This window comes from Scomber scombrus, chromosome 11 (assembly GCF_963691925.1).
Source record: "Scomber scombrus chromosome 11, fScoSco1.1, whole genome shotgun sequence".
NCBI classification, from domain to species: Eukaryota; Metazoa; Chordata; class Actinopteri; order Scombriformes; family Scombridae; genus Scomber; species Scomber scombrus.
Window position 1 is genome coordinate 23226222 of NC_084980.1, and position 24108 is coordinate 23250329.

Below are 24108 nucleotides of genomic sequence, written 5' to 3' on the forward strand. Positions count from 1 at the left end.
ACTTTTAGCTACCAAATTAGCCCAGAATGCTAGTTTAACTTCAACCTACCATTGCTATTTTGTATATTTTCCCTTTTTTTTCTTAACAGCTTGAAGTTTCAATCTTTAAAAAACCCCTATAGACCATGACTGTTCTTCTAAATTAAGACGATTATCTGCCACAGCTTAAAATACACCACATTTGTCTGGTGGTCCAGGGGTAATTTCCCAGTTTTATTGTGAGGCTAGACTGACTAAACTTGTTGTCTTGTGTCTGATTGAGTTAGAATAGCAAAACAAGTCACGGAGACCCGAGTCTCAGCACGCACTCCCCCAGACATCCCTAAAATAAACTGAATTCCACCTAGTGAAATGTCCATATTTGAAGAATATTCAATTTTGCTTTCTTTCTCGCTTTAAAGAAATTCTTACAAGTAACTCCAAGTGAAATTACAGTGTCTTTATCACATCTCATGGCTATACTTTCTCTTCCCCACTTTAAAAAAAAATGAAATTATGATCTAAGGGCTAAATACAAGATTAAAAAAAGACTTGTTCAGATGGCCGAGGCATTTTATCTGACTTGCATGAGAAGCAACGTCCAGAAACAAGGCTCTTCAAAGTGCTTGAAAAGGAAAAGATAGAGGAATATTATTAAGAGAAGAGATAGTTATCATCAAAGAGAGCGGTGGAGATAACAGAAAGCCTCACAGTCGTCTATTTTAAGGGTTTCACATGAGTGTATTGTCCACAAATACTGAAACTTATCTAAAATTATGAATACTTCACAAAGTCAGATTGTAGCTCTGTAGTTTAATCATGTCTTTTTTGCATTATCATGTAATCTTCCTTCCAACTGCATTAATGCATGAAATTGAATCAATTTATTTTTTAGAGCTGTGAATTAAGTGGAAACACACCATTTAACTTCCGCTTCACTCCACTAAGACTAAACAAAATTGCTTGTTTGTTGAGTTTGGAAACGATCAGCTGCATACCAAAATACACTCAACGTTTCAGTATGTGGGATGCCTGTAATATATGGGGTGTAATTATATTACCAAACAGACGCTGCCACTGTGATACTGTACATGGGAAAGCACCAGAGGCCATTATTTAACTTCTCCCACTGTTGCTTTTTCAGGAAAAGGCAGGCAAATAGCTTCCCGTGGGTCTGCGTGGGCTCTGAGACTGACAGGGAGACCCCTGGGAAAAGCTGTTTCGTGGGATTGCTCGCCAGCGTTCCCAGCTGCATTCTCATCTGAGCTCTCATGAGATGAACCCACAACGCACCACACGAGCTATATGCGTCAAAGACACTGTGTATAAGTAGGTTTTGTTGAGAAATGAGATAAAGAAGCTTATATATCAATGCTAAAGTTGGGTTAAAAAAGATGAAGAATCATGACGTCATGTCTAAAAAGTCTCCACCATTGTTGTGTTTGATTTAAAGGTTTTTTGAGGCCTTAAAACATAAAAATATCCCTGATTTCACAAGAAAAAAGCACAAAAACTACAAGAAAATCATGAATAACAAACATAACTTTGTGTACTAGAAATACATTTTCTTTCTTATCCTTTGAATATTGTGTAACCCCTTATGATTTCACTTGATCCTGACCCCAGCTTTATATAACATTGAACTTAAGCTTAGCTTTTGGAAAACTGGATCTTAGATGATGACTTAAAGATGACTTTTCCCCATTTTACTGTTACAACAGTGCAGATATAAATATGCATATTGTAATTTTACAGCGATATATATAAACTTGTTCTTATACTCACACAACTTTTCACAGGTACAAATATTTAGGTGCACAACTCGACAGGTTTAAAGTGAGAAAACAGATGGTTTTCCACTGTTAAATGACAAAGAGTTGATGATGTTGCCCCAGTTTAAACAGGAAAAAGCCTCAGCGCTTACAGGACTCCTCTGGCCAGCTTTACATGTTTTCTGCATCGGCTGGTCAAAGCTCCATTCTCCAGACTTCCTCTATCAAACGACTAAGACTAATTGTTCTTCCATCTTCTAATTACTCAGCACTTGGCAGTGCCTACATGGATGCCACAGCAAATAGTCACACTCAGAGCTTTTTAATGAAGGGAACAAAATGCAGGAAGGGGGCATAATTCAGTAGAAGTGTGACTGACTGAGAATGAACAAAAAACAATGCTACTTTCTGGCAAAACAGGATACTGTGTTAACAGTGATAGCCTCAATTACTCAATTCTCAGGGGTTTTACAGTTTTCTTTGGAAAGTACCAAGTCAGAGAGAAAAAAGTTCTTTACTAATAAAATAAATAACTAAATAAGTGATGTGGTGTTCACGAAAGAAAGGATTCAATTGCTGTTTTGGAGATAGCATTTGTTCTGCATCAAATTGTGCTCATGTCAGATGAGTTCATGTCGGGAAGGGGAAAGAAAATAAGTAACAATCGACGTATTGTATCTGTCTTGTTGATGTCATTTTCAGTTCAAATGGAAGCTGTGATAGTGGTTCATTTAACATTTTTTTAATATTATTAAATGTAATATGCCCAGAATATAAATAAACCTGGGTATATCCATGTATGTCGCCTTTTTACTCTCACTATTTTTGATCTATGTAGTTCAGCAGCTTGCCAAAGTATGAAAATGTTCCTATGTAGGCTTTATTTGGTAAATTGTTTCTCCAACCACAGCTAAAACAGCCTGAGCCTAACACTAAGACCTAGTAGCTTAAAACTGTTACAGCTCAGAGAATGTGAAGCCCTGCCATTAATAATGATAATAATAATAATAATAATGCATTAAAGTGAAATTAGGACTTCTTTAAATCTCTGAGAAGCTTTCTTTTTGTAGCCTCAAGGTTTTTCATCTAAAAAGAGAAACTATAATAATTAGAGAACCCTGTCTCCTAAAAAAAGAAATGCTCATATTAATCTAATTCACATTAGTATGTAAGCTTTGTGAATCAGCTAATTGATTTTCATGCTTTCCAGAAGTGAACTGAAAGCAATAACTGTCAGTAGCGGTTGGAAAAACAGATCCACACGTCTTAAATTGTACAACACGAACAGGAAAATGGAGAGCCAAACTGGCAAGTGTGCACAGTTTGTAGTTAAAGAGCTAAAACCTGCAAAAACACCTTTTATACCTGGCTTTTGGATTCTTGCTGGGAAAAAAACAACACATGGTAATGTTACAGTTTGAAAGTTTGATATAATTATGTATCTGCAGAGTGACTTTTATAACCACTGGGCTCATAAAATGTCATAACAGAATTTTCTAAGTGACTCTGTTTCTCATTTCTGAAATATTTTCTTTTTTGGAGCCTCGAGGTTTCAATTCAAAATGAACAACAGACTAATTAGATCTACTTGGTTTGGGGGCGTTATTTTCCTTGATAAATGACATAACTTCCATTTAATCATTTTTTAAGTCTTCCTTTTACTGATTAAAAAAACAGCTGTGTGATTAGCATGCAAAGCCCTCCTTGTTTCTTCCACCACAACCACTAATGTGCTTAAACAAAACTCAGACAAGGCCTCACACATAAGTTTCTGTGTAATTAAGTCTGATTTGTGTTGAGGTTTGTCTCGGTTATTGACATTTCCCGAGTTTGGAAGTTCACTGTGGCTTTCCTCCAGAGGCCTGCTTTGGACAGCGAGATTCTTAAATGCTCTCTGGAGGATCTTTTGTCTTTCAGTTTCCCCTTAGCTCCGGCTTGGACAACACACCTCGCTCACACGAGACCCAAATGTATTCTCCAGATGCACAAGTTCTTCCTGGTGGCGTCAAAGAGACCCTGAAGACAAACGGCAGGGCATCTATAAATACCTGAAGTCAGGAGGGGAAGGAAGCCTTTCCCGGGCTTACATCATGGTTTTCAATAACAAGTCAATTTCCTTCGACCTGTAAAGCTGCACCTATTGACCATGCTTGAACCACATTCATATAAATGGAGCCTGAAGGCAGCTTTAGATATACATCTTTTATGCCTGTATGTATGTATGTATGTATGTGTCAATTGTCCAAATGCACTTGTTGCTTGAATTGGATACTTAAAAGAACCAATATGTTATATATTTACTGTACTAACTCATAAAATGATGATGATATGTTATCAGAGATGAAGGAAACATGCTAAATTAAGCCTGCATGTTCTCCTTTGAAATGTCCATCATGGCCTACTGCTCATTCAACCTGATCATGGTAGTGGCACATCATTTTTTAACACATTACATGCCACCACCACAATGAAATCTGGTATTAAGAGGTTGTCGTCATTTCTTGTATTTCTGTAAGATCAAGTTGACGCCCATTTCGACTCGTCTAGGTTGCCAGATAGGAAACGCTGGTACAAACACACAGCGTGCTGCAGTCATGGAAGCAAATAAACAAACTGTATTAACTTGGATTAGATTCAACCTGACCTATAAACCTGCATGAGTTTTGAGTCTGTGAAGGAGGAGATGATTGGGAGACACCTTTTTTGTATATTCTGAATTTGGACTGTAGTACCCATTTTAAACGCCTGCTGTCAGTGTTACATAATTCTCCTTTTACTTTCTTTGTGCAGTTTTTTAATTGAGTAATAAATAAAAACCTACCAACCTAACTAACGGATATTTTGAACTCTCTCTTTTTTAAAAATTACTTTTTCTCATTAAAAAGGAAACAATCAATCTTTTATATTTTGTTATTTAAAAAGTTCAAGTTTTAGTTACTTCTTGAACACGACAATTAATTTCTCTTTTAATCCATTTCATATAAACCAATATATAAAACTGAGGAATGATCATTATTGTGTATGAATTGTTTGGCGCTTCTGTTTTTGTACAGCCTAAACCTCGCAGTGAAAGGGTTACCTATTAGGATGTAAACAGGGCCGCTATATAAACCAAAAGCTTCAGCCTTATTGTTAATTATTTATTTCTATGCGCATTCTTTTTGAAAAATTGTTTACAAACTGAAATAAATTATTAGTGCCACCATTACTACTAGTCCACTGTCCAGCGTGATGATGAAATGAGCCACTACAGTATAAAATATGATTACAGATTCATCATAAAAGCCAGATAATGAGCTCACTGTCTGCCGCCATCCAAATTGCCACTGCGTGACATCACCCTTCGACAGCATTATGAATCGTAACCTGAAAATAGCATCAATAAAATATAAATGCCTTTAAATGAATAATAGAGGTGTTTGCAGTGGAGGAGGCAGGCATGCAAGAATTAACTAAGTCATAATTTTCTTCTCAAGTAAGATGAATGGAAACCCGTAAGGCAAACCACGCTGCGCAGAGTTGGCCACGCACCACACTTAATCAAATAAAATGGAAAAGTCCTCTTCACGAAATCCAACAGTCATAACTCAAACGCCTCTCAGATTCGGGGGGCAAGCAGCAGCAGCACTGGTTAAGAGGCTATAAATCACTGTGGCAGGGGGATGGTCTGCTGTTAACTTCAGGAGGGGACTGCCAACAAGGCTTTACTTGAGCAACACAACGCACACACGCACACACACACACCCTGTAGCTTCAAGCCATCAAGGTGGAGGAGCGAGCGTGTGACCGAAAGGGTCGGTGGTGAAAATCTTATGACTGAGTGAGCAGAAAGTGATGAGGGAGACTGAGAGAGGAGTGTCGTCACCTCCTGCAGTTTCTACAGTCAGTATGTGTGTGTGTGTGTCCGTATGGAAAACAGTGAGGGTCAAAGGTCAACAGCTGGAGTTCTGTAAAGAGGACTAGCACTGTGTTGCTGAGAAGGCACATACATGCTCAGCAGACGCTACCAAGTGTTTTACCTTTACTTTGAAAAAAAACAAAAAAAAAAACATATAATGAGAAATGAGCATCCTTTTGCTTTAACTGTCATTTCTGTGGTTGCTGTAATCAGAAAAAGTTAAAAGATTTGGTAGCTTTTTAAAGCCTCAAGGCAATACAACAAGCACGTTTTTAAAGTTTCTTTACTCTTTTGATACTTTCATTTTCATTTCACGGTGTAGGGTTGGTTTTAAACCAGATTAAGCTTTTAAATGACTCTTAAAATTTAATTATGTATTTAATTTATTTGTTGTTTATGTACGACTGCTGGCTGTTAAACCAAATTGCTCCTCCGGGATAATAAAGATACCTTGAATCTTGAACCAAATAGGGGTTGGGGACACGAGGATGTTCATGGCGCAGGTAAATCAGAGGTTATGATATAATAAATGATTTAAGGCATACAACACGTCTGTTTACTGTAAACTGGAATCAAAGATGTTAAATAGAAAACCTTAAATAGAGCTACGGCAGACTGTATGCACATCTCAATATGGATATATTAGGTACATTGGCAGTAGGCAAAAGGAGACAATGACTATACCTAATGTTAAAATGTCACTGCTGCACTAAATACATCTCTTGGGAAACATTAAACAGTGTGCTTTCCTCTTGAATTGTTTTAAATTTAACTTAAAAGGTACAGAGCACAACGCACCGAGCTAAAAATAGTACTACTTATGATGAGTTTCCCTTCTCCTTGGACAATGCAATCACCTCCTGACAGCCCAGAGGGGTTGGTAATGCAAATAAATAAGATTATATAGATGTTACTTTGCTATCCAATCCATTAGTATGATTATATAGATATATATAGGCAACTGCATCATCTCCAAATTGGCTGTACCCTACACTAAAAATGTATAAAAACAATGACAACAGAATGAAGCCTGTTAATCTATATAAAGGAACTAAACATCCTCTAATCGAAAAGTTGACATTTTCTAATCAAACCATAACGTCAATTTCACGAGGCATAGGTGATAAATTAAATCAGATTGGAGAATTAATTTGGTATATTTTCGGTTACATTGATTAACCTGCAGGTAAACTTAAGCCCTCTCCATATTGTATTAACCCATTATAACCTCTATTAAAACACTGTCATTATATCATGATATCCCAGAGGGCTCGGATGTTGCCCAGCAGCTAAAAGAAGTCCCCAGACAGACAATAGAGAGCCACTATTACTAATGGGGCACAGAGGCCGTCTTCCTGTCTACTTCCAGTTTCAACCACCAAGGGAAGGAAGAGAGGGTCTGTTCTTACAGCGAGGGGCATTGTGTGTCTTCCTCTATGAGTTCCTGTCATGCACAATGGGATAGTCCTGCACACACCAGCCGCACCTTAACACCGGGTCTATCTGAGGGGAAGATCTCGCCTAATAATATGTGTTTCTTGGTCCAAACCACAGTAGAGATTTTTTTTCTTTAAGGGTTAGAAAGAAAAATTACAAGCGAAGCACTTGTCATCCTGTCAGGTCGGATATTTTGGCGCCATGAGAAAACCAAACAAATCAGCTTCAATTTCCTGTAATTTTAGTCAAACTTGATGGACTGCACGCTTTTACGGGAGGGGGGCGTTCAAGAGCACAGGAAGAAACAGCTGCATATCAGCATTGGTCAGACTGTGGTTGGACTTGGTCCACTGGCGCCAAATTTATTCAACGTAACTACTGACTGACCTCAAGTTTGTTTTGTTATACTTGGCTTTTCAAAAGTCTGGTCATACAAAAAATTATTCTTCCCTACGAAGCCAAAATACTGTAGCTGAACACTGTATTTGGTCAAAATCGAGTTAAAATATGTCTCTGGACTTTCTGACATGAATGTGCTGATGTACTATTTTTTTTTAGCTTATTATTAACTACAAAACAGAGCTAACACACCTGCCAACAACAAGGCGGTAAAAGTAAAAAGCTAGCTCTTTATTGTCTGGGACACAAGTTACAGCTAAACCTGGAGAAGCAGCACAAAGTTCAAACATCAAGAAAATCTGCAACTTTTCTGTTAGCCGCTGCCTTTGTCAAATACGTCCCCAAAACTATGGAACAAACTTCTGAAATTTTTTAAGAGAAAGCTAAAAACTTATCTCTTCCCTTTAGCTTTTAATTAGCTCTTCTATTCCTATCATTCGTTGCATTTTACTTGAATTTATGTAGTTTTTATTCAATTTTTTTTAAGCTACTTTTACTATTTTTATGGTTATTTTACTCTTATATTGCATCTTATATTACATTAATGTTTTTTATTTATTTCCTCTTTCTTTCTGTTCTTTTTTTAAGCATTGCTTTAAGCTATTAAAAGGTGTTATACAAATAAAGTTATTATTAAATAAAACTCACTTACTCTGCACTGTAACTTTCACTTTCCAGTTTTATCTCTCTTATTCTGATTAAGCGTATCTTTATCTTCTATTTGACACTTTCAAATTGTGAGTAAATGTATTTTTATGTTGCCCAATGTTGCTTTTACATTTTGTCTTGATTTATGTGTTATGTAAAAGCAGATGGAATCGCCCTGTTGTTGAAATGTGCTATACAAATAAACTTTGATGAATGAACATCTTTCTAATTCAGTTTGTGATTTCACATAGTAAAATAAGGAAGGAGCTAATGTAGTCTCAGTGAAAACAGCTGTTAACTTTTGACTTCAGCTTGGACTGAGATTTGTTTCTGTGTGTGGGGGTGAAGGTGGGGGTTTGGGGTATTTTAGCAGCACTTATTGTTGTTCATAATAAAACAAACATTACTCATGGTAAACTGACCCACTTGACGTCTCTCTGACTTCATGACCCAAAATGTTTTTCATAAGACTTTTTTCTTTTTTGTTAATTTGTGTTTATTGTTGCATGTTGCATTTTTGATATTCACTCAGTCTTCTTCATAAAATAGGATAAAAAGGACCTATGCTCCTCCATCAAGTTGCTCCCCATCATCCAACACTCCCTACATTAGTCTCCCAGGTCTACCAAAGCAGAAGTAATACCTGAATAAATTATCATCTTAATACAGACCCAGAACCCAGAATAACAGCAGAACAATGAATACAATACACAATATGAACAAGAACAAACACAGCAGGGGGAAATCTGGAACAGCCAGATTATATAATTACTTTATATAATTACCTGCAACCTCACCACTCTCAAGTGTGCAGGCTTCTCATATAAACTTATCTAGAACGACTCTTTATAAGACTTTTCCTCCAGGAAGCTTAGGGCTTAATTATTTTGTATTTTTAAACCATAAACTCCATCAGAATGCACATTGCAGTGATTTGTTCTTGCACACTTTTTGGTTCAAACAGATTGATTGGTGCATTCAAGGGCAGTCTGACGGACAAGGAATTCGGACATTTGATTGTTTAGTTGGTTAATACGTGTGTTTGAGTTTTAACTAAACTTACTACAACTAAACTAAACATGACCAAGATAAAAGATGAGACAAAATACACCAACATTATACTGTATGGTGACAGAGAAGCAAATCATGTCCTGACCATGTTTCACAGATGCAATCTTGTATCGTTTAAGTTAAATAAACTTCCAGCGATATGAACATTACCTTAAGAGAAGCTGTTGTTTGTGTCCCTGTATGTATGTAAATAAAGCTGAGCCATCTTGTCTGCTCTACCTCCTTCTTCCTTCTCACATCTGTACAGTAGTAAGTTTAGAAAGCTGAATCCTCATTAAAAGACACTTATGTCTGGAAAAAAAAAAAACACACTGGGCTACTCCTGCTCCACATTTTAAGATTGCAGACTGCTTTTTAAGGCTTAACAAGTGAGATGAGAAATCTCAACTGTGCTGAAGAGGCAGGTTTTAATAAATAATGCAAGTTGACTTTTTTTCCCCCATTGGGTCCCTAAAACGTGCAGAGAAGTGGTACAAATGAGTGAGCAATATTCTGACCAGATGTGAGCAAGATCTCAACGGTGCAGGCGAGTTCAAACTGAGGAACACCGTTTCTCCACGAGTGAATGAGCATACGTTTATTTTGAGGTCAGACTTGAAAATGTGACATAATTTCAGTTTTTTTCTTTGCTTTAAGTGGGCCGGTACCTCCACTTCTAGATTTTAACCCCTGGCGTACCGGGACTTCTCACAAGCTCACATTACTTTTCCTGTCCTCTCCATCTCAGTGTCTCTTGGCGATTCATTACGACCCTTAAACTACATTACCCAGGATGCAATACGCAACGCTCACCTCTCTGTTTTACTCGCGGGACTACGTGACGCTCACTCGCTTGTTCACGAGTAAGTCGGAAACAACTTTGGATAAATGGGAAAAAGCAAATAAACAAAAAGATTACAGTAATGTTGCCATGGCTACATAAGGGAATGCAACTTAATGCTCAACTTATATTTTTTGTTTGTATCTTCCTGTTATTGTCTCTGCACCTTTTGCACAGGACAGTTTTTAAAAATATATTTTAGTTGGGAAATATAACGTGTTGTTTGAGGATTAATCTAAACATTATTTACTGCAAAAGTTTGATCACATGGATTCAGAAGCTAATACAAAATGGAAAAAGTGCTTTTATCTACTACTCAGTATTGGTATTTATAGTTAAAAAGAAATCAAACTATTGACTAGAACATATACTGGAGGTAAAAGTCACAAGTCTGATTCAAGTTCCTCAAATTTATGTGTGACGTGTGGAAATTCAGAATGTATTATTGATAATTGGCTGATACCAACCGCCTGACATATATGCCAACAGATGAATACGGGGAGTATTGGCACTTATTTCTTTCCACAAAAAAAGTCATCTCTTTAACTTTAACATAACCAAACATTTCTGACCTGTATCCACTCCCTGACGCTGTCCTCTGAGGGCGTCCAGCCGTTCTCGTGGTAGTTGAGGCGCGAGCGTTCAGGGGACCAGTTGGAGTTGTACTGGGACGAGGCGGTGATCCGCTCCGAGGTGATTTCCCCAGACTGCATGCCCAGTGCCTCCATGCACTCAAAATCTGTCAGAAAGGCAGAAAGGAAATACATTAACAAGTGTTTAAAAAAGTAGACATTTTATTTAAACTGACTAAATTATGATAAAATATGTTTTTGTAGACAAGCAGCCAGAGATGTGGTGGTTAAAGACAGATGAGAGAAAATATTATCAAGTTTTGTACTGAAAACAATTGAAATTACAACATTGAGTCTGTGTCAGAGCTAATGGCATAACTCAAAACTATTTAGACATTGCCAAACAACAAACCCAGCTGGATCAAATTCATAACCCTCACTAATTTCATAGTTGTCAAACATGTAACCAATTACTCTCTTTGAGCTGCTGTGAAGGACAAAATACAATAAATTTAGCACAAAAAGTAACAAACAGAAAAAACTATTAAAGATATGATTGTGCTAAAATACTGAAAGGAAAGCAGTCTTGTCTTTAAATGTCAGCGGGAAATGTTTCATACATCACAGGTTGGAAATTAAGTGTTTGAAGTCCAAAATATTAAGAAATGTGTCAATAATCCTCAGGTTGGTGTTGTGGATCAACAGCGCACACACACACGCACACACACAACACTTGTTGCTCCTGCTGTTTTTGGTCTCCATTTTTGGTCATTTTCTTGGTAAGTGAAGGATACAAGCACTCCTCTGTGGATTTAGATATTTCTGTAACACTGTTGACTTATGAAACCATTTCAAAACAGCATTTGGACAAACTTCTCAAACGACATGTCTGAGTCTCTGATGCAGCAGTGTCCACTCTGTAACAGCAGGGGAGCCGGGGAAAGGAAGAGGGAGGGAGGGCAAAGAGGAAATATTTGTGTGGTGTGTGTGTGTGTGTGTGTGTGTGTGTGTGTGTGTGTGTGTGTGTGTGTGTGTGTGTGTGTGTGTGTGTGTGTGTGTGTGTGTGTGTGTGTGTGTGTTTTGTCTTTGTAATGTGGGAGAGCTGTCTGGAGACACAGGGTCTGCCAGACTGACACAAACAAACTACATCATTCCAAGTTCCACAAATAAATTAGGGAGAAAGTTTGCTTGCGACATCAAGACAAGCTGTGCTCGTCATCAGTATTTGATAACTTGACAATTTTCAATCCCAAATCTTCCAATTTTTTTCAGATAGTCCTCTTAAAAATGTTCTGAAACAGCAGTAAGATGTTAAGACAGTGAACAGCCTTCAGTTTATGTCAAATCCTCGCACTTTGTCAGTTTTTCTCCTGCTCCCATCTCCACAAAAACAACCAACAACCTGTCTTTTCCTCTACTTTTCTCATTTCTATTCATGAGGCGACCTCCCCTGTCTGCCTCACAGCAGGAATGAGGGACAAACTTCAACCCCGTCCCTCCACTTTTTGCATCCAAAATGAAAGACGGGACTTAAACTGACTCCCCCGCCGATGGTTCAAGCTGATCAAAGGCCCAGCTGGAGACCGTTACTTGAGGGTTGACGGAGGGAGAGAAAACCATAAATTCACCACGGGAGGGTTTTGATATCGCAGTTTCATTCCTGTGTGGCTTGTGGCAAAGATTGAATGGAGCAGCTAAACACTAATGGTGTAAAAATCTTGTTTAAAGAAAAACAAAGAGTGGTTGTAAAAATTCGGGGAGAAAGACAACGTAATTTGGCTTGTTAAGAGTCTTTAATTCAATCTGCTGAGCTCGGGAGTCTAACAGCAAGGGTACATTTTATGTGTTATGTGTGTTATTTAAGCTCAGATAATTAAAGCTTTGTCTATCACCACTGCTGTTATCAGCCATCCCAGCTAAGACTAGAGGGGCAGATTTATCTCTAACACACACATACACACACATACACATATTGTGCAGACATGTTTGATAGATGTAGATTACGACCACATATTATCACATTGTCAGAAATCTTCGCCATCAACAGCAAACAAACGCACACACACACAACAGCACCCACATATTCCGCCCATGGCTAAAAACCCAAACAGAGTGACGATAGTGTAATTACTATGACCCCCTTTTGGAGAGATGTCTGCGTACACGTGTAGGGGACGGCTGTGGCTCAGGAGGTAAAGCTAATCGTAAATACTAAAGTCCAGTCCACATGTCAAAGTGTCCTTGTGCAACTTTGTGCAGTTGTAACGTGTGAGTCTACAGATAAAAGACACTTCTGCTCATAACAGCCATAAACATTCACAGTTAGCTAATTTAATTTAGAAGGCTAACACATGCAGTATTAAGTTTATTTCTCCCAAAGTGCACATGTAAGCTACCGCGGGGGACCTTGTGTAAATTCACCTCTGTACACGCTCACATTCCTAAAAGCAGGGGTGACTGAGGTCGAGGTTACCAGAGTGCAAGAGACTATACGGGCCAACATCGCTAAAAATCTCTACAGGCATTCCAACAAGGTCATACAGTCAACGGATGCAGACAAATGGCTTCTTTTAAAGAACATGTGGACACGGAGAAAAAAACACAAAACACGAACAGGAACAGGATCTATAAGCGAGCATGAGGATCTCTTCATCTCGTGATATCATTCAGATGTGTGAAATCAGCCTAACGCATCGTTCAACGGGACAAGATGAGAGTTAAAAGTAGGCCAAACTGATGAAGATCTTAAAGGTCTTTATCACAAATCACAATTTAATTCAAAGTTAACTCTTAGATACACATTTTTGTTTTATGCAGATGTCCAAATGTGCGCTAAAAGTCCAAAAACGTGTTGTTGGAGTTGTCATAATCTATAAAAAATGTTCTCTTGGATTATAAAACAGTAAGAAATGAATAGAAAACACTTTATTAAGGATTAATTAAACGTTAATGCTCTTTTCTTGTGGACAAATGTTGAGTTTGAGTTTTTTACTCTTTGAAACTATGTAAACAAAACTGAAAAGGGAACATCAGTCTTTAAATAAACTGTGACTGAGCTATAAAAGGGTTACAAGCCCAAAAAGGTTACATACCAAAACAAAAGGACAAATAGATAAGCAATGAGTGGATTAATGTATTAGTTGGTCATGCAAAAACAATTCTATTTATTTAGTTATTTATAAGTCACTTGCAAAAAAATGTGAAATATTCTCTGGTTTCAGCCTCTCAGATGCTTTTTTTTGTTTTTGGACTTTTGGTCAGACAAATCATGTTTTCTTACTGGCTTTACTGTCGTTTTACAGATTTGTTCTTCTTAAAATCACAAACTCAGTACACATTTGCTCACATGAAGCAATCACACAGTGTCACAATGAAGTAAAATATTCTCTAAATACAGAAAAGGTCAGTTTTTATTCTCCTTTCCTGCATGTCTATTAATCCCTTCAGGAGAAATTCTCTCTCGGTTAGCCTTCATTCCAATGCACGAGGTCAAAGGTCAGATAGAGATGAGCTGAGAGAGATTTTTTCGCTTAAGGACACTTTGGTTGATGCACAAACTGCTGGTTCACTCATTTTCAGCGCTGTTTGTGTACTGTGAGGAGTATTAACAGTCGGTTGGGGAGATTTTAAGGCATTTTTTCCTCTTTAAACGAGACAAATGAGGCAAAGAAATAACCAGAAAATGCAACCAGGTCATTTCTAATGTTACATGACATCTCTGGCCACCATATCAACCCCCCTCCCTTACCCACAACCTCAATTTTTTTCTTTTTTTTATCACTATTCCAGCTGCTCACCCTCATCTGTGTGTCCTGGGGGGATGACCCTCTCACGGATGGTGTAGTTGGCGGAGAATCCCTCTCTGGTGATGGCGTTGTCAGTGGTGATGGTCATGGACAAGATGCCGGTGTAGGAGATCACACGGCCAGGAGACATCTGGCCACAGTAGCGTCCAATGTGAGGCCCCACTGAAGAAAAGGGAGTGATGGGGGGGTCGGAGAGAAAGGATGAGGTGATTCAAGAGGGAAGGAGGTAGGAAACGAGGAAGGAGAAAGTGTGGAGGAGAGATGAAGTCAGAGGGAGTGCAAATGAAAGAAGGTGGGGTTTGGGGGAGAGAAGAGAGATAAAAAAGGAGTGAGAGATGGAGCAGGGGGAGGTGAAGAAAAAGAACGTTAGCTTCATCACTCATCAGCTGCAGATAGCTTTTTATTATTCACTTAGTCCTTTCCTGCCCTCACTATTCTGGGAAATGTTTTGTGACTTCAAGCAACACACATGCGCTTAAGACTCAGTTTAAAAAAAAATCTCTTACATTGTCTCTAAGACAATGTAAGAGATTTTATAAATGTCTATAAATGTCCAATTTAGATGAAAAAAAAAGCGTTCAGTTTGTTTAATCTGCTCAGTTCAAAGCCTTCAAGACAAAGACAGCAAGCAGCTGATCTCCTGTCTGTCACCTCCAATCTCTCACCTTCTCGTGAGTGACGTGCCACTTCTCAGTAATGGAGAATAATCAAGAGTAAAGGTGAGACGGCTGGTAGGAGAAACACTCATCTCCATATCGGTGCTTATTATCCAAACGCTATATATAAACTGTACATATAAGGTACAGGAAAAAGAGCAACTCTGCTATCTTAAGATGCACTATCTCTTGTAGGATGATAAATCTGCATGTTTTGTCATCATCATTATCTCTCTATCACATTCAAAACTCTACACACTACATGCAGCAGTATTACTCTGATCCAATTACAACATGACATAATATTACTTCTGTAAAAATGAAAAGATTACTTCTCAGATTATCAGATGCTCATTGCTCAGTGCTGCAGATGGATATAAAACAAGACTAGGTTAAAACCTTGTATATGGACTTCCAGAAACTTATATGCCAACCTGGATGAGAAAAAATAATCCATCTGCTGAACAATGAAAATGATTTTTACGTTAAGATTTGTGGTTTGTGGTTTGATTCTGGTGGCGGACATTCGCTGCATGTCACTCACCATCTCTCACTCTTCTTGGTTTAAAATGCACCATTAAGTGACACATCTCCCTGCTTATTTTGTTATAACATGAAAAACATAAGCTTGAAATTGTTTAATTATGCAAGACAATATCAATATGGATTAAAAAAAACTGTGTGGTTCTCTTCCTCTGTCCTTACCTCCCATCATCTCTTCTTTAAAAATGCCAAACTAAATATCTACAACAATCCTCTTAGTAAAACTTTAAATGTAAAGTTAATATTGTAATAATCCAGTAGACAGATACAGGATGTCACTTCAGGCTTTTTTTTTTTTTTTATCTCACTGTGGAAAGATTATTTTGATCCAGAGGGTTACATGATGTCCATCGCTTTAAAACTTGAACATTATGATGAGGCACAAATTGAGGCTAACATCAACTGCAACAACATGATTTTTGTATATATGTATATATGCACACACAGCGACAGATTGTCTCGTGTCTAAACACTGCGAGCGCTGACGTCCCCCGTTTGCCCATTTCATCCCGTTCTTATCTGTGAGAAACAACGGCAGGCTCATGGTGCCTCCTGTTTGGTGGAGATACTGTATCTGCAGCCTCTCAAGGACTCCATGGACACATGTTCAGTCCTGAATGAAATCATACACGCTATAAAAATGACACTTTTCTAGCAAAATGTTCTTCCTTTCTTCTTTTGCGGGCAAAAATAACGAAAAGAAGAAGCAATCTTGCCGCATGCAGTGCCGTGTTCTTTTGGTAATCTGGTGGATTATGTTTATCAGTTACAGTTTTAAGCAGGTAGTCGACAATCTGTGACGGATTATATTTGGACTTAATTCGGGCTTTATCTGAAGGTAGTGTGAAACGGTTACGCTGTGAAGCTGTGCGTTGTTGATGCAATCTGCTCGGAAATGGAAAAAAATTCCCACAAGGCAATATTGCTGCATTTACATTTGTTTGGAGAAATGTTCGTATCTGAAGTAAACAACGAGAGAAAACACAGAAGAAAATTCAATTCTCGACATAATAAACAATCAGTGTGTTGGAGTATGAAAGCAGCACCAACCAAGATAAAAAAATAAAAATAGCTCGAAGCTTCATTGTTGACCTTGAAAATAGCAGTTTGACAAAAAAAAGTCTTATCACAAATGCTACTTTATTGTTTTTCTTGAGCTTTCTGCTACCTATGGTAGCCTTCATCGTGCATTAAGCTGCTGTTGTATTAAGTTATTTTAATAGTAAACCTTAGATAGACTTTTTATTTTATTATTTATTATTTATTATTTATTATTTATTATTTATTATTTATTATTTATTATTTATTATTTATTATTTATTATTTATTATTTTATCACTGTCACTTTATTATGCTGCTGGAACCTGAGTGCAAATTTCATTCTGTTCATGTGAAAACATGTTTACTAATGATAATAAACAAACCTTGATATATATGTATATAACAACTAGACAAAATCCATAAGCTATTAAAAGTTCATGAAAAGTGGGTGAAAGTTGCAGAAAGATGTTAAAAAGTAAATTTTTTCAGTTTTTCTAAACTTAAACCCCAAAAATATGTTATTGAGAAACATAAAAAACGAGCCCTAGATATTTATTTGACTGATTCAATCTCAACACATCCTCAGGAAAAGAAAGGAACTCCGCTTTCCTTTTGAAGAACAGATTTACCGCTCTCAAAGAAAAACAGCAGTGCATGATGGGAATGTTTTGTGTTTGTTTTAACACTGCGAACATGTTTGATGAGATGAAAAATTACATCCTGGTCTTCACCCCGCTGCTACAGAGATGCTTTGTTATCTGCGCTGACACACATGTTCCCTTAGCAAACACTGTCAATGAGTGTAAGGGCTTTAGCATCACACACACACACACACACACACACACACACACACACACACACACACACACACACACACACACACACACACACACACACACACACACACACACACACAGACACACACACACACACACACGGATCATTTGACAGGAGGAGCCCTGGCATGTTATGTATACTGGCACGGCTTTAAAGTGTATGTCACTGTCTGTATACCTGTGCCAGTCTTTGTGTCCCTCTTATTCCCATGCCAGTCTCCTCCCTGGCAATAACCAGGCAAAGCTTTGGGCACAGCAGCGAGTATTGTGGGCATCCTGGCACTGTCCGCAGGCCTGTCTAAGGTATATAGCTCCCGCCATTATCTGCACGCTGTACGGGCTAATTAGACAACAATGGAAGCTGAGAAATGCCGTCCAAAACGAGGGGAGGGCTGTGAACGGGTAGAGCAGGTTGCATCTTTGTCGTTTATGTGTTCAGAGACAATTTTCCAAAATGTGTTTGATGAAGGAACAATGAGCTGTGAAGCAAATGTGTGTTTGAAGGGGGGGGTCTCTCTTTTATTCACTTAGCCTCCGTATGTGCACAGGAGGAGGCGTTTTAAGTTAAAAGACTGAAATAATCAGATCTAATGATTATTCTTCATATTAAGCGTCCCTATGCTCGTAATGTTTCAGTGTCTTCATTTTGGCATGGCTGTTTTTTGGGGGTTTTTATGCACAGGCAGTGGAAGAATTTGATTTGTAGCGCTGCAACGTGGCAACATTTTAAGTTTTTTTTGTTGTTGCTATGAAGCATAGGGTGAAAATGAGTTAATCTTCTGAAGAGACACAGCATGGAAACCTCCGACAGGCAGCCAACGAGCAGCGAGTGATCTTTTTAGTGTTTTGCATATTTTAATTTGGGCTTCAAATTCAACCTTTTTTTCAGACTGACTTTGAAAATTTTGTTTGGGAGAATTAGAGAGAAAAAAAGGCATGTTCTGTGTTTGGTGAGATATAACTGTGGTCAAAATGATGCTTCATGAGCTTATCTAATATATCTCTCCTTGTATTTTCAGAAACACTTTTTTTCTTCTTCTCAAATCATCATTTTTAAGGTCTCAAACATCCACAAGAACCTTATTTTTCATACTCTTGAGATGCATAGAAGTGAAAATGATTATATTATACCATTTAGATTTAGCTCTGGTGTCACTAGTCAATCACAGCTAAGGTGGACAGCATGGACACTTTATACATCCAACCAATCAGGACAGAGAATTACTATATTATCCATATCATGTGCCAAATTCCTGAAACAGCCTTTAAATCCTTTCATAGACGAGGAGTGCTCATGAGTGTTAAATACAAGATGCCACTTAAGACATCAGGTTGGATACAATTAATTTGAAAGTGACACATGCATCCTGTTTAAGAATTTATTTTGTTATTGGAGATATAAACGCAAGAATTTTAAAGTTGTCTTCCTCAAATAAAAATAATCTAAATAACATTTCCATCCCTTCTCGTTTCATTCTATCTTCCTCTCGTCTATCAGCCTATTTTTCGCCTCTGCTTTCTCCTTCGCCTCCATCACTCAATCCGAGCTCGTCACACCTGCAGGGAGGCCATCCATCGTCTGTTGCGCTGCCTCCTCCTCTCCTTCACCCTCCACATGTCTCTGTCTGTATCTCTGTCTGTTTTCTGTCAACATCTGCAGGGGGAAGCCATCTCGCTCTCTTTGTCATCCTTCTCTCCTCTCCGCTGCTTCACAGCTTCGCATATTTATCCCCCCTCCCCTTCCCCCGTATACACCTCCATTTCCACCTCCACCACCTTTCTCCTCCTCCTCCTCCTCCTCTCCTACATCCACCTCTGCATCCCATTTGTCCTGCTCTTATCTTCTCCCCGCTGAGCAGCAGTATGGTTTTCAGTCACGCTCTCAAAAGCTAGTTTATGAATTTCCATGAAATTTGGTTCAGATATTACCGTCGCCCTCAGGATGGATTGTAATCACTTGGTGATCCCTGAACTTTTTATCTAGTGCCATCATCTGCTCTACATTTCAATATCTGCAAAACTTATACTAAGAACATTAGTCTCAGCTGTATGTTGAGTTTAGTGATAATTAACATATGATAGCATGCTAATGGTGATCATGGTGAACATTACATCTGTCAGCATTGCAATAGTGAGCATGCTAGCATTATAAGATTAGCATAAGTTTAGTCTTTTTTGGCATGAGCTAGACGCGGTAAAGATATAGTTTGATCAACACATTTAGCTCAAAACTCCTTCAATACAGCCTCACAGAGCTGCTAGCATGGCTGTACACTTTCAATCTAGTTTTTCATTCAGTTCTTTGCACCTTAATCTTTTTTTTCTTTCTCTTTTTCCTCCACTATTTGCTTATTTCTGAGAGAAGGAATGAAAAAGCTGAGAAAAGGCCCTAAAAAATTTCATAAGATGCTTGAGAAATTATAATTTAGCAGCCAAAAAATAGCTTTTCACTGTATGTTTAATGCAAACTAGCTAGGAAAGTTGTTTTTTTTCTCATCATATTTAATGTGCAAGTCTAAAATATCATATTTTTACACATCTTCAGGTGCATGTTGATCCCAGTTTTCCTTCTGATCGTTCCTTCATCTTTGAATAGAAAGATTTCCTTCGTTTCACCATCCCACCTTTCATGCTCTATTTCTCTCCCTTAAATTAATCTCCTCTCTCTCATCCTCACCTGCAGGGAAGCCGTCCCAGATTTCCAGCCAGTCGTATCGGCAGAGGGCACCCGGCGGCGGTGTGGTGTCGGGCTCCATGTCGAAGCTGTCAAACTCCACAATGATCTCCGACATCTTGGGGGCAAAGATCATAAAGGTGCATTCCAGGTTGTTGGGGTACTTTTCGGGGAAGCCCGGCGTCTTGAGGACGCCCCTGGGAGCCGTGAAGTTCCTGGAACATTCTGGACCTGCGAGGAGAAAATACGAATGAGTTTTTAAAAGTGTCAAATTGTGTTTGGAGAGAGTAACTAATTCTCGCTTGGACAGAGGTGTGAACTCTCGGAGGTCAGAGGGCAGCGAGGGGTCATAACATGATCGCACATAACTGTCACGTTGATTATGACTTCCAATCATTTTTGCATTTGGTTTTTTCTTATTACAAAATGAGCCAACTGTGGAACCATGAAACAGAAAAATACACAGTGTGTGTCTTCCCTGCAACACATTCGAGGTTCCATACAAAATAAAAAGTAAAGAGTCTTTATCTGCACCTCTTTATTGCCACAGTGTCATAGTCTGCTTTAATACAGGTATCACCACTGTGCCAGAATATGCAATTTTAGGTTGCTACTTTAAACTGTATCATCTGTATTTTAGATTTTGTGACCTTCTTTGTCTTTCCTTCTGGAAAACAGGATAATGGCTTTTTTTTTTTTTGAAGAATGCACAAATAAACTGAAATGCAGTTCAGTTTCTGAGCTTTTATACGTGTCTGAATCATTGGCAGCTTCAAACATTTTACAGCTGTGACCCAGCTGTAAAGACCCAGATATTCTATGAAACAATGATGAAATTCAGGGAAAAACAGGCAACAATCAGACAGGAAATTTCACGTCTCTGAAACCGTTTTTTGAAAAGAAACACATGACTTTATCTTGAATAAGGAACAATAACAGCACAGAATCCAGATAATGCTGCTAGATTAACCAAATTGTTTAAAACCAGGTAATTTTAAACAAGTAACATAATCCCAGAGTAGTCTGTGAGGCTCGTTAAGATGTTACAAAAACACAACCTTTGTTTTTTATTGACATGCCATCTCCATCCTATCAGACAGACTCTGCTGTGATTGGTCCCCTCCCCAGTCGGAGCCGTCTGTGTCTGTGTTGTGACTGAGGTGTTCGAGTGGTATTTATTGGCTGCCCCAGACACTCAAGGGCTGTTTACAGAGACTTATCATGCTACACACACACACATACACACACACACACACACACACACACACATACACACACACACACACACACACACACACACACACACACACACACACACACACACACACACACACATACACACACACACACACACACACACACACACACACAAATGACCACACATGCTACCCTACATAATCAGTCAACCACAACCTCATATGTTGTATGGAGTGTACAGACAAATATCCAAATGTATTATTTAGTCCATCTCTTTCAGTCTCATAAAAGATTGATTTAAGATCTATAAACTGAAGATCTATTTTTTTTATTGTTGTAATGTTTTATTAATGCCATCTTGCTCTGATTTGTTCTTGCTTTTCTTTGATTGAGTACAATACAGTGTTTGTCTCCTGTTATTTTGCATGTTTTGACTGTGACTGTGTTCATGTTTTCATACTTTCATTCATGCTTTTAAACATGACACCTTCTAATGTTATTGTCAGTTTGGTTGTCGGTCGTGTTGTGTTTACATGTCTCCCTTCTTTTTAATATGACTGTCACCATTGTTGTGTAGTAGCGTGATGTTGTGATATACTGTAAATGTTGGAGGCTTTCATTATAATGGTAGACGTTTCATTTTTCTTATTTAAATATGATTTTTTATATATTATAGTCATTGGTACATACATTCATGGACCTTTCCGTCAAGGTAATGTTCTGTGTTTTCAGTACAATCTCTGCTAATTTTACATTGTCTTTTGTTTCTGGATTATCAGGACAGTAAACCTTTTTCTTTGCTCAATGCTTTTACAATATATATTAAGTCATTGTATTGAAATTGTATGTTTAGAAGATACATATATATATGTATGTTGTATATGTATTTGTTTTCGTGCTTAAATTAGCTAAATATGAGAGGGTTTGGTCCAAAGATAGAGACAGATAAAGATAGCTAGATATTTTGCAGAAGAGACTCTGTAAAATGCTTTATTTCACTACAATTGCTCTTGAAGTGGGTTACACCACACAAAGCCAAATTGCACCCACTACATACACAAACCCTCCATTTTTCCTCTAGATTGTAGGATAATAAAAGGGTTATGGTTACTCTTTTCAACACACCAAAAACTGAAAATAATTACAATTTCACTCAGCCAAAACAACATGCGACACAAACGTCTCCGGATAAAAACTACAGTTGGAGTTTCTGCCTAACACAGCAGATGTTATGTCATTGTCGTCTCTGTATGTACGCGAGCTGTTTTGTCCGCGGTCACATCCACGCCGTCGATACCGGTCATGAAAAATCTCTGCGTCGGCTCGCATCAGTCAGCCCTGCTGGCAGTTCACACCTCGCTTGTCGTACAGTGACATGAGGACGTGAGGTTACAAGACGGTGACTGATCTCTGTGGGAGGAAGACGACACGAGGCGCGGACGGGGGTCAAACATCCCTCGGAGGCATGAGTAGTGTATGTGTGTGTGTGTGTGTGTGTGTGTGTGTGTGTGTCTGTGTGTGTGTGTGTGTGTGTGTAGGGATTGGGGATGGGTGGGTTCTCATGTTGCCAGACCAGATGTGACCTGCGCATTATCTGAGGATGCCTGTAAACATGAATTGCCACACACACACACACACACACACACACACACACACACACACACACACACACACACACACACACACACACACACACACACACACACACACACACACACACATAGAAACACAGAGACACACTCACACACACTCCAGTGGACCCCTTGCTGTTGACTCAGTTGGTGTCATTAAAAGGGCAACATGATGAATGATGTGGAAGGATGAGCAGTGAGGGATGAGGCAGGCTTCGATCCTGCTCAGCTGGCACACTTTCAAGAGTGTGCGAGCGTGTGCGTTTGTCAAATGTGCAGATGGGTCCAGTAAATCTGTTTTGTGAGAAATCTGTGCCATCTATAAAAGGTAAGAAACTAATGTGAGCCTGTGGCAAAAAAAAAGTTCCTTAAAAAGGTTCATATAATGTCTGTCAAATACAAATAAATATCGCACACATTGATCAGATTTTTGTTGTTGTCATGCACTCGTGAGCCATTGTAGCTTGTAGCTTGATGATTCATTTCAGAGAACTGTGGATTAGAGGTATGGAGCAGCTTTTGATCAGAAGACAAGAGAGTAAACATCTACGAAGAGGAATAAAACACTGACTCCACACAAACCGCGGCATCAACAAAGGATAAAATAAACAATAACTTAAGCTAGAAAGCATAAGCATTCAGAGCCAATGTATTTCTAAAAGGCTATATAACACACACACACACACACACGCTTTTATATATATATTACATTACTTGTAATACATCAGCAATATTAATATAATCCATTTAACTCAGGTTGTCACAGTTTAAATGTCTCACAAAAGACAAAACTGCATCAAAGGACATCAAGCGAGATTTAAAAAATCAATTTGCTATGTGTGTAAATGTGTTTATGTATTAAAAGGTTGCATATATATTGTCTCTTGTTATTGTATTACGTCACCAACATGGGAATATACTTTCATCAAACAACATAGTACATTGCTCTCATCACACACTGGTTCATCCTGTGTCCATCCATCTTTCTTTCTTTCATCTTTTTCATCAACGACCTTTCAATCAACTGCAGCTTGAAGTCGCCTCAAAAAATATGAAAAACAACCCATTGACTCAACCACAGAGACATGTGTCTCTGGTTTGGAACCCTGCAATAAAATGAGAGAGTTG

At 38.4% G+C, this 24108-nt stretch overlaps 1 protein-coding gene across 1 annotated transcript in view; it reads right to left on the bottom strand.

Moving 5' to 3' along the window:
* The window catches only part of LOC133990402 (neuropilin-1a-like), an 82464-nt gene that overhangs the window by 27441 nt on the left and 30915 nt on the right, over positions 1-24108 (bottom strand). Inside the window, exons 4-6 of the mRNA XM_062428707.1 lie at positions 20156-20383; positions 14394-14564; positions 10597-10763 (exon numbers count right to left, since the gene is read on the bottom strand). Coding sequence (XP_062284691.1) covers positions 10597-10763; positions 14394-14564; positions 20156-20383 — 566 coding nt within the window. The remainder of the gene's footprint in view (positions 1-10596; positions 10764-14393; positions 14565-20155; positions 20384-24108) is intronic.